Raw genomic sequence first — 12,432 nt, 5'->3', positions numbered from 1 at the left:
GGAACTGAAAGATTTACACAGCCTAATAACAAATAAATGTAATCATGGGCTACCTTAAATGTTTTGTAATACCTCTCCATATGTGTTGATTAAAATGTGAATTTTCAGAGCCCTCCTTTGACTGTTTGATCCACACACAGCCTTCTATTTGAGCAGAACGTCACGTGTAATTCCTGGCAAGTGTTGCAGTACTTCCATTAATCAGGCTAATGTGTTTTTGTTTTGTTTTGTTTTTAATGGACAGGTTTTCCTCTGAGTAGAAAATAGTTTGGGAATCAGTAATTTCCTGACAAAAACTTTCAACATATACAATGATATGTAAATATCCTAAGCATAAAAATTATTGGGTTTTTACTTATATATTCTGATAAATGTGTTTTTGTGGTGTTTTGCCAAGCTAGGAAGTGAAATCAGATTTACTTCATTTCGCTTGTTCCGAGGGAACTCTAACTTGGAAGCCTTCTTTAGGTAAGACAGTTGGTAGTTTGAAAAAGAAATACCAGTTTTGAAAAGTGATTGTATATGCTTAGGCTGGAATTCCAAGCTAACAAAGATCAACTTGTCTTGAGTTCTAATATTTTCCTGATGCTCATTGCTATCAAACTATTTTATCTGAAATTTATGATTTGTGGATGGGTTTTATATTCTGAAAATTAATGTACATGAGGAAAAAGAAAGCTAAAATGTTATTTTTAATAGAATTATTGGTACCTAATATCCTTAAGTTATTTATGACGATTCTGTCAGTGAATTGGCAGTTTAATGATTTTAATAAATAAACAGGTTTAACGTTTAATCCATGTTAATACAGATTTAATGTATAGCACAATCCCTTTATTTAGAACGGCAAGGCAGTTTTCTAACTGGACATTTGGATGAAGTCTTTGTTTTATTTTTGGCTTCACTGCTTTTTAATGACGGATTATGTTAGGGATAACTTTTTTGTAATTCCTTAGTAAAATTTTAACTCTCCATTCTGTAGGCTACCAAATAAAACAGTTACCAAGCCAAATGTCAATAAATGTGCTCCATACCAGAGTTGAGAATCTAGCGTCCATTCCTTTACCTTCTCTGGGCCATCGTATTTCATTTTAGGGAATTAGCCCTTTAAAATAGTATATGCTTTGAATTATTGATGTCAGCAGTTTCATATATTCTACATTGTATTGCTCAGTTATGCACATAACTGGTTTAGTCAGATTAAAGTGTATAGTAGCTCTTTTGCCTGATGCTTGAGATACATTTTTTTTTCCTTTTTTTCTCCAAACCCTAAAGATGACCTTTCATTTTGTTCAGTGACTTTATAGGTCATTCCTGCTTCTGGGATCCAACTCTATGTTGTAGTTAAGAAATGTTTCACATCAGACAGAGTGACTTACAAGACAGAGATATTTACATATTAAATAGATATTTCATTAGATTTGAAGGTAGGTTTCAATTATGACACCAAATCTTCCACATACACATTCCTAACATTCAGGCGTGAAGAGAGGGTTAAATAGTCAACATAAGTTCAGAACTACTCTTATCATTATTTTACCTTTTAAATAATTGTATACTTAAAATACTTTAGATTCTTATGTAAAATATATGTACAGGATTATATATTTGGGTATATCTAGACCTGAAATTTGTTGGAACTCAGTTGTGTCTCAAGCTGACTAATACCTGGAGAGTCATCATTTCTTTTCGTTGGGAGAGAATGCTCATTCCTTTGCTATTTTACATTGGCTCGTAAGGACCCAGTATGCTGGTCACACAGCTTCTGTCCCTGCTATATCCCACTTCTCTGCAGCTCATGTGTCCTGGGTGTCATCTGAACATTGTCACAGGTCACTTGACTTTTTGTTAGAATTGTGCTCCAACTTAAGTAATGTCATGGAATTTATTCAGGAAGATTCACTGGACAATTTAATATAGCAACAATGACTGCAGCATATATTGAGCACTTATTGTGTCCTGGCGCTTAAGATACTTTAATCCTCTCAATAACCTTATGAGATTGGTACTGCAGTTCTCCCTGCTTTTCAGATGAGGAAACTGAGGCTTAAGTTAACTTGCTCAGACAAGATCCCATGGTTAGTAAATGGCAGAGCTGGGACTTACCCAGATCTATGCTTTTAATTATGTTTTACCGTCTCCCAGACCCCCTGGGAGTTCTTAGCACAATTGCAATGTGATAGTGAGAATACAATAATTGACGAGGAGTAAACCTGGCACATACACTGCTTCCTTGGACCTTTCCTCCTGGAAGCTTCCCCAACCCCCCCCCCCCCCACCACATACAAACTCGAATGCATGCCGTTCCCTTAATGTTCCATTGCAACTTGTCCCAATTTCAGTGATGGCATTTATCACTGTATTTTGCCGTTTCACCATAGCTCTTTGAGAGCAGGTCCCCTCCTATTTATCTCTGTATCCCTAGCACATAGTAGTAGTACCTATCAACGCATGAAAGTGGAAGATTCTTGTCAAAATTGTCTTAAACTGTTTCTCATTTTCTAATGTTGTTATTCCATACAATTAAAGCAAAATATATGATGGAAATGATGGGAAAATTATCACTTAACATTGTTTAATGTTTACAGAATGAAGAGGAACAGTTTATCTGTTGTGAATAAAGTTGTCCAGTCTTCACCAGCAGTGAAACAGCCTAAACTTGGGTTCTACTCGTCTCTCAACCAGACTCATACATACACTGTCCTTCTAGACTGGGGGAGTTTGCCTCACTATGTAGTGTTACGCATTTTTCAGTATCTTCCTTTAATGGATCGGGCCCGGGCATCTTCTGTATGTAAGAGATGGAATGAAGTTTTTCATATTCCTGACCTTTGGAGAAAGTTTGAGTTTGAACTGAACAAGTCAGCTACTTCATATTTTAACTCCACTCATCCTGATCTCATTCAGCAGATCATTAAAAAGCATGCTGCCCATCTCCAGTACGTCAGCTTTAAGGTAAGAAAAATAAACAATAAATAAAAACAATGACTTGGGTTTTGTTGACATTTATGTATAACTAGATCATTATATTGAAACAGTCAATGAATTTTGCAGAATTTTAATCCCAAACTTTTTCCTATTTATCTGTTGTTACTTGCATAGATTTAGGTGTAGCACTTGAGCTATAATTGAATAATTTAAACTTCAGCTTCCTTCATGTAGATGCCATTATTAAAATTCAGGTAATTGTATTTGAAAGTATAAATACAATTTGAAAGTGTAAATAAGATTCGAAAGTTTAAAGTGCTTAGAAAATTCATTTGTCATCATTTCTATTTTTCATTTTTTATCTGAGATAGTGTGTATAGAGAAAAATTCTAATTTATTTTATAGCTTGAAGGGATAAGTACGGTTTTGCAATTGAATTCTGTTAAATAATTACATTGCCAGTAACTTTCTGATAAGTTATATTCAGGAAATTAAGATTTTAAATTGTCTTTGTAGGTTGACAGTAGTACTGAATCAGCAGAAGCTGCCTGTGATATACTTTCTCAGCTGGTAAATTGTTCTATCCAGACTTTGGGCTTGATTTCAACGGCCAAGCCAAGTTTTATGAATGTGTCAAAGGTAAAGATGCTAGACATTTTTGTGAGAGCTACCAAAATTCTTAAATATTGTCGAACTAGTCAAAAATAATTCTATTCCTAAAAACAGACCATAACCCTACTTGCACTCAAATAATTATTTAAAGCCATTTTCTGTTGATTTGACTAGCACTTATTTTTGATGAAATAGCTGATGCATGGTTTCATTCTTTAGATATATTCTGTAATTTTAGTAATTGTTTCACAGTAGATGTCATTAATATAAAAGTTGGATGTTATACTTAGAATTTTCAAGTGCCAGTTTACTTAGTTACTTTGAATGTAGAGTGTGTAGGGCCAATAGTGGGTGTCTTTCCTGTAATTCTAGTCTCTCCATTGGAGGTGGAACAATGTAATGTTTAACTAAATGTCCTATACTGATTAGGATGATGATTGCATCCTTACAGTAGAAATTCTAAAACAGCAGTGGCTTGAAAACATGACTGAGGTTTATTTCTCTTACACTAAAGAAATCCATAGGTGCCACAGTCCATAGCTTGTATGAAGTTGTTTGGAACCCACGCCCCTTCTAGGCACTCCATTCTCTCCAAGGTGTTTTCTTCATTTTCATTGCCCAAGATGGCTTTCTCAGTTCCAGCCATCACGTCCTTGTTCTAGACAGCTGGAGGGAAGAAATGGGGGGAGAAGGGTGTGCCCTCTCCTTTTTCAAGCTGTAAGTACCACAGGACTAGCCATAAGTACCTCATGGTGGTTCTGTCTGTCAGCCAGCTTAGCTCTTTGGCCACACCACATTTCTGGAAGGCTAGGACAGTCTTTTAGCTGGGTGGCGATGTGCCCAGCTAAAAATTGGAACCAGATTACCAAAAAAGAAAGGATGGATGATTCCTAGGAAGCAACCCTAGGAATCAATTCCTAGGAAGCAACCAGCAGTCTCTGCCACAGAAACTGATGACTGTCTTCTCTTCATTCAGTCTTCAACTTGAAGGCCATTTCCTCAGGGAGGCCCTCCTTGACTACTTTTGCTAAAACAACACCCCCTCCTCTAGTTACTCCCTACTGTATTACACTATTTTATTTTCTTTATATCCTTCATCAGGGCTTGAAATCACCTTGTTTATTTAACATGTTTAGTTTACTCTCTTCTCCTCAGACAGAAAACATCAACTCCTTGAAGACAGGGATTCTGTTTTGCTTATTTACCATTATAAACCCAGAATTAGAATAGTGCCTGATATGTAATAAGCACTAAACTATGGTTGTCAGTAAAACTGGCTAATGGAAACCTTCCTATGGAAGAGGACGGAGGAATAGTAGCATCTCCTTTCTCGTTAACTGGGTCACGGCTCTCTTCTAGCAAGCATTTCTGCTAGCCTGAAGAGAATGGGTCTTTTGGGGATTCAAGTAATTTAAGTAACCAGATGAAAACGTACTACTTCTAAATAGTTATTTCCTTGTTTAGGAGCTAGGGAATCAGATCCACCTGAAATTCTTAGATTCTGAGCTGTCTCCTATGTTGCGCATCAGCTTCCGGGGCTAGCTTCTGGGTTAGCTGATGCCGTCACCAGAGTGGAGCACCAGCGATTAGCAGGCTTCATTTCAAGCTCTGCCTCCACAGCAAAATGAGCTCTGTGGCTTCTGGCAAAGCTGTGGATCTCTCTGAGCCTCAGTTTTTTCATTTGTAAACTGAGGGAAAGTAATGTAAAGATACAGCATTTTGCTAGGCGTAAGAAGTACTAAACTAATATATTGTTACTGTAATGAAATATGTACTCTAATGCTTAAATGTGTCCTTCAGTACTAAAAGAGTTGGGTGAGAGTTGATGAAAAGGAAAATAAACCTTATATTTCTTAAGGAAAATGAGTGATCTAGTTCTATTCCTCTAATAATTTTTGGCACCATAAAATTTAGTAAAGAGGTTTAGCTGTCCACCATTTAAAAATTTGTGTAAATCAGTTTACAATTAGTATAAACCAATGTTTTCTTATAAATGAATTAAGATGTATAACCAGTTTGGTCATTCTGATAGGGACAATAGAGCCTTTGATAGAATCCAAGTTGATTTTGTAAAAGGAAAAATGATCATGCATGGATTTCGTTTCCAGACTTTCTATCTCTGTCAAAAAATACTGGATCTGAAAACTTGTGAAATTCCATCCATTTTGAAGTCAAACTGTAAATAAGCTTTAGTTTGTCAATCTGCAAAACAGAGGAAGTTTTCAAACTGTATCTTTGTTTAGATAATTTGCTAGAAAAAAGTTTGGAAGAATATGACATCATTTATTCATCAACAATAAATATTGACCTTTTACTGTGTGCCAGATACTATTTCAGGTGCTGGAAATACAGAAGTGAATACAAAGATAAGATTTCTATTTCTTTCAGGCTAGGGGGTTGAATAGGTCCTGAAAGCACAATTTTAGGTTTTGTGGGTCATATCGTTCTGCTCATCTCTAGCACTGTAGTGTGAAAGCAGACGTAGCATTACATAAATGAGGCAGCATGGCTGTATTACAGTCAGACTTTAATTATGGACACTGAAAGAGCTTTATATAATTTTCACATATCACAAAATATTACTCCTTAAAAATTTTCTTTCAACCATTTGAAAATGTAAAAACCACGCTTAACTCATGAGTCATACAGTAACAAGCTGTGGACTGATTTTGGCTAGTGGACCATAACTTGCCAACCTCTATTCTAGGAAATAAATATGATTATATCCTTTTAATATTGAAAAACAAATCCTTAAGATTGAAAATAATTGGAAGATGTGTTTATGAAATCTTTGAAATTTCTTCCTTTCTCACCATTCCATTTATTAATGGTAAAAGTATAAAACTATACTTTGTTATAGAAATGTCTTCTACTGGCTAATGGCACTATGAAAAATAGTAATATGTTGATTGCTTTTATTATGTTAGTGTAAGCATGTTGATACAGTTTTAATGAATTACTTAATTGAAGCTGTAGATGTTTAAATAATATTTTTGTAATTTTTTTCTTATTGCCATGCTAGTCTCATTTTGTGTCAGCACTTACAGTTGTTTTTGTCAACTCAAAATCATTATCATCAATCAAAATTGAAGACACACCAGTGGATGATCCTTCTTTGAAGATTCTTGTGGCCAATAATAGTGATACTCTAAGACGCCTCAAAATGAGTAGCTGTCCTCATGTTTCATCTGATGGTAGGTTATATTTTTTAAGCTTGCATGATTTTTTTTATTATAGTAGTAGTAATAATGCAATTTCCTATTGAAAACTACATGCTTATGAGACATAATTCATTAATCTTTTTTCAAAAGGCCTCTTAATGTATAAGCTACGTATAGTTTAAATTGCTTCTCCTAGGAGTATCTTAGTTATGGATATTTTTTATTACATGTATAATGATATATATCTTGGCATCCATCTCCTCAGAAATCATTACGTCTATTTTAGCAAATAATGAATAACTAATATCAAATTTAAATTCACAGAATGTTACATTAGTATCCATATTCTTTTGTTTAAGGATTTTTCCCCATTTCCTGCAGGAATCCTTTGTGTAGCTGACCATTGTCAAGGTCTTAGAGAACTGGCATTAAATTATTACATGCTAAGTGATGAACTTCTCCTGGCACTTTCAAGTGAGACCCATGTTAACCTTGAGCATCTTCGAATAGATGTTGTGAGTGAAAATCCTGGACAAATCAAATTTCTTTCTATTAAAAAACAAAGTTGGGATGTACTCATTAAACACTCCCCTGGAGTTAATGTTGTTATGTACTTCTTTTTATATGAAGAGGAATTGGAGACGTTCTTCAAAGAAGAAACCCCTGTTACTCACCTTTATTTTGGTCGTTCCATAAGCAAAGCAATTCTAGGACGGATAGGTCTTAACTGTCCACGACTAATAGAGTTAGTAGTATGTGCTAATGGTCTTCAGGCTCTTGATAATGAACTTATTTGTATTGCTGAACACTGTAAAAGCTTAACAGCCTTGGGCCTCAGTGAATGTGAAGTTAGCTGCAGTGCATTCATTGAGTTTGTAAGACTATGTGGGAGAAGGCTAACCCAGCTGTCTATCATGGAGGAAGTTTTGATCCCTGATGATGATTATAGCCTAGATGAAATTCATGCTGAAGTCTCCAAATACCTGGGAAGAGTATGGTTCCCTGATGTCATGCCTCTCTGGTAATTGATTACCAACTATTCTTAACTTTTTTTTTTTTAATCTATAAGATTAGCTTCTTTCTATCTGCAAATGTAAATTTTAAGATGCATTGCGGAAATGTCTTAGGTAAAATATTTTATTGTTTGCAAACTGTCTTAATGGATTACAGCAGAAACATTTGAGAAAATAAGAGAAATTTGAAAAGACAGAAACCGTATATGGGGCACAGACACTGTATTGTGTATTAGATAGCTGATAGAAACAGTTGGTTTCTAGATAAGTTCCTCAGCCTTCCCTGAAGGTATATTTTGGCTTGCTAAATAAATTTATAATATTGAGCTTTGGATCCCTTAAATTATGTCATTTACAACTTTATATTGTTAATCATTTTTGTTTCATCTTGGTATTGATATATTTTGCAAAATATTTAGTATTAAAAACTAAGAGTACAATCAAAATATAGATACAGAGGCTGGCTTAATTGTACTCCATTTTTAGCACTATATAGGATCATATTATGATTCAATAAATAACTTCTAATTTTCAGTGCACTTTGAATTCTACTTTATTATATTAACTTGGGAGAAAATGGGCATTAGATTAAAATTAAATAATGCTAATTCATTTTCTAAAGATACTGTGATCGCTAATTGATTAAATACACTACTGAGATGAAAAGGTAAATTTTTCAGAGTGTGCTTGGGAGGGAATCAGCATTTACTGAATATATTTACTGTGTATCTGAAACTATGCCAGATCCTTTGCAGAAGTGATCTTAGAATTTAATTAGTAACAGAGCTAAAACTCTTTAACGGCTGTGTATTTGTTGCCTTTAAGATGAACATATATCCTTAAAATGACCCACAAGACCCTACAAGGTCTGGCTTCTCCCTGCTTCTTTGACCTTGTTTTCTCTTACCAAGTGCCCTTTGCCCTTCTGCTCCCATTCTCTTTCAGTTCCTTAAGACTGCCATGAACCCTTTAGTCAGAGTGCATTTGTGCATATTCTTTCTACTTCAATTACTGTCTTTGCTCCATCTTTCCTTTAGATGTCATTTCCTCAGGGAAGCCTCCGTGAGTCTCAGTGTTCTGTGATTTCCCTTTGTGGCGCTTATCACTATTGTAATTTGCTCTTCACTTGTATGATTATTATCTGCTTCAACCACTGTGCTGTAAGCTCCATCGTTGCAAGATCAAGGTTGGATTTTACTCACTGTTGTGTCCCCAGCATCTAGCATAGTGTTTAGCACATAGTAGGCATTCAGCAAGTTTTATATAAGTACTTTCTTTTTCAGACTTGTTCCTCTAAGTCCTCTCCCCAATACCTTAAATTTCTAAGAAATCAATTAAACTAAAAAAAATTGAAATACGTTCATTATTTTCCAGTTTTGAATATTTTTATAGGAAAAAAATTTTAAATATTCTCATCTATTAAGGAATTAAAACATATTGTTATTTCTAAATGGTGATTTTAAAAAGTAGCACAGTTCATATCCCTTTATTTAGAGACTGTCCTTGTGCATACACTCTCACCACTGTACCACGGTCTTTGTTACTGTGACTCTGAGAACAGGCATTTCATTCACCTCTGTGTTTGAAAGTCTCAGAACACACTCAATAAATGCTTGTGGGACCGATATTTCTGGTTCAAAAATAAAACCCATTTCTTAAAGATAGTTATTACTATCGCAGATCATGTAATTTATACTTTGAGATTTCAGGAGAGTGCAGAAGCAGCATATTATAGGGAGCTTAAAGTCTGATTAGAACCACGGGACAAACAACCATAAAGGAAACGGCGTGAGATGGAGAGGTCAGTCTGACTGGAGATCAGAGTAGTGGTGGAAACACTGCAGAGATGAACCTCCAATCTCACCTGGTGTTACTTTAAGTGTGTATACCTGAATGGTGAGGTGATAGAATGCCAGTGGTGTTTGCACTAGAGGATTATGAAGCAAAACAGAGAGGGGCTAGAGAAGGGAGGTGAGCCCACTAGCATAGAGGGAGAATGAGTACCAGTGGCCTCTTGCGCATTGAATGAGCAGTTGCTGCTCTAAATAGTGGTCTTTGGTGGCCCAGTATTCAAACCTAGTTAGCTAAGCGCTATAGTGACTCTTAGAACAAAAGTCAGAGTAAAATTGATCAGCTCAGACCCTGCTTGGTCTGGCTTACTTTTGATAAATTGAAGAGCAAAGAGTTTAGTATAGCCAAAAACAAGATGAGGAAATAGAGTATTTTTGTTGTTCCATGGAATGAAAATGTCACCATTACTTTGGAAGTCCATGAAAAGTACTGCTTACCTAAGAATAGAGGTTTCTAGATAAATGAGTGAGTTCAATATTAGATGGATTTCAAGCGTTAGCCTTTGAAAAATATTTTAGTTCTGTAAGCAAACTTGTTCTTTAAAATGTTTTTTATGCATGTGTTAGAGGGTTCTGGAAAAGTTAGGATAATTTTGTGGGCAAATTGTAAATGGAGAGAATGGGAGAAAAGGTTCTATTGTAGGTTATGTTGAAGAGACACAAAAATAGGATTCTCTTTGTTTTTTTCCTTCCTTATAAGCCTTGCTTGCCTCATTTGTATTTTACTAAATATTGGGGAGATAGGCAGATTTTAAAGTTATATGTATTGTTGTTAATATGCGCCAAGTGTGATAAATGTTGTCACAAGGATGTAATAATTCTTCCCTCTCTAGCCTTGGTCTCTTAAATTGTCCACTTACCTTGTTCTTTCATTAAATTACTTTCTTTCGAAAACTCAAAACATTTTCTAAATAAAAATGGATTTTATAGTCATTTAACCTAATATCTGACACCAAAATTTTAAGTATATACTATAATCACCTTCAGTAAAGAAAATTAAGTTACTCAGGGCTATTACTTCTCTGTCATTTGAACCTTTACAATACTTTAAACTGAACACTTTAACACTCAAACCTAAGGGAAAAGGAAATTAAAACAAAAAACAAACAAAAAAACCTCTGATATAATGCACCAGAGGGCGCTGTATTCTAGTGATTCCTAGGAAAGAAGTCCTTTAGTCTAAAGTTTGCATTTCCATTCAACAGATATGAGAGTGCTTGTGGAAAGCTAGGCAGAAGGCAGTGTTCTTGCTCTACCTTGGAGAAGCTCTCCGTTCCAGGTAATGAGTCTGGTTTTTAAAACAGTCACTTCAGAAGGTTGATTATTTAGAAGGCTAGGCATATATTTCATTGTTCAAACATTTTAGAGGTCCTTTTAAAATTGCCTTTGAAATCTGTATGCTATTTCCTTTTTTGTGATCTCAATGGGAACACAGCCTTTGTCCGTTGAAAACAAATGTAATCTTTGGAAACAATCTAAAGTTATTTGGCACTAAGGAGACGAGTAAGGTAGATGATCAAACCAGACAGTGCTGGTGTTATAGTTTTCTTTTTAACCAAAAATTAAAGTCTTAATTTTCTAGCCTTGTATAAGATGTTATGACACAGTAGAGAATAGTATCTAACTGGATATGAGAAAGTACTAATTGTGTCGTATAGACTCTAAACTGTCTGAGAGCCATCACTGACTCTTTCTTCTTCCTGGACACCCACCTGTAAGTCCTGTTGCCTCCATAACATCTTCTTCATAATAATAAATACTCATGAAATCACCTCCCAACCATAAAACTACAGCATTGATAGTAACTTAAATTTTTCTGTGTGGTCATTCCCTATCCAGTCCTGAGATAACTAGTGTTCATTATTTGCTTGATTTCCTTTTTATATATTTTTATCGCATATGTATATATGTTCCTAAAAATGACGTTTTGGCTTTAATTGTTTTGACTTTATAAGAAGAGTATCATGCTATATGTGATCCTTTGGGCTTTTTTTTTTTTTACTCAGAATTATATTGCTATGATTCATCTATTTTGTTATGTTTAGCTGAGGTTCACTGCAGTATAATATTCCATCTATAACTAAACCACAATTTGTCCATCTTCCTATTGATGAGCGTTTGAGTTGTTCCAGGTTTTGCTATGACAAATAGTGATTCATGAACATTCTTATACGTATGTCCTAGTATAAAAATGCAGCCACTTCTCTCCAGTAAAAAAGTTCAATTGACTGCATTTCCTATAGCATATCTACACTAGGAATGAAGTCATTCTACTGGAGTTTTCTACATTCCAAAGAGTTTAAGCAAAAATTCATGAAGAAAGTTTCCAGAATGATGAATTCACCGTACTCATTTCTTACTGACTGCCTAAAATCTACAGAGCCATATTATTTCTGGTCCTTTGAACATTCATATGGTTTTATTTCTCCTTTGTACCTGTTGTCAGCATAACCAGGAAAGAATAATAAGGATATACAATGATGTATAAGACTCAGTAGCTATGATAGGCGTATGGCTAGATGAGGTTGACTGACTTGGTTCCATGAGATACTTCAGGTTAGGATAGACCTCTTTCTCTTTCTAGTACTCCCTGTAATGCAATCTTTCTGAAATCTAGAATATTCCATATTACCTTGGACTGCTGTCATTCATTACCTGGAAGATCAACTGCTTAGATAGAGCTTGGGAATGTGTGGATATAAAGACCAGCAAACTCTGTCTTATCCGTGTAAACCCCTCACCCTCCAAGCACTTTGACAAACCTAAGGCTATTGCTGAAATTCTTTACTACCTTAACTCAAAAGAAGCCTCCAGTTTATTCACCTCATATTTATCAGGTTTATGTGTCTAGCATTGTACAACACTCTA

At 35.1% G+C, this 12,432-nt stretch overlaps 1 protein-coding gene across 5 annotated transcripts in view; it reads left to right on the top strand.

The window, feature by feature from the left end:
- The first annotated feature begins 422 nt into the window (after nt 1–422).
- LOC309657341 (F-box/LRR-repeat protein 21) overlaps nt 423–12,432 on the top strand; it is a 59,688-nt gene continuing 47,678 nt past the window's right edge. For 2 of the 5 annotated variants that reach the window (XM_082454651.1, XM_082454650.1), the window contains exons 1-3: nt 423–2,955; nt 3,445–3,567; nt 6,563–6,734. In XM_082454651.1, the coding sequence (XP_082310777.1) occupies nt 2,590–2,955; nt 3,445–3,567; nt 6,563–6,734 (661 nt within the window). In that variant the 5' untranslated portion in view covers nt 423–2,589. Of the gene's footprint in view, nt 2,956–3,444; nt 3,568–6,562; nt 6,748–7,082; nt 12,418–12,432 lie in introns of those variants that run through there. The other 3 variants (XM_082454648.1, XM_082454649.1, XM_082454652.1) reach the window with 3 other exon arrangements.

Source organism: Balaenoptera physalus, assembly GCF_965194825.1.
Source record: "Balaenoptera physalus genome assembly, chromosome: 3".
NCBI lineage: Eukaryota > Metazoa > Chordata > Mammalia > Artiodactyla > Balaenopteridae > Balaenoptera > Balaenoptera physalus.
Note: the sequence above shows the minus strand (reverse complement) of the source record. Positions and strands in the feature narration are given on the sequence as shown.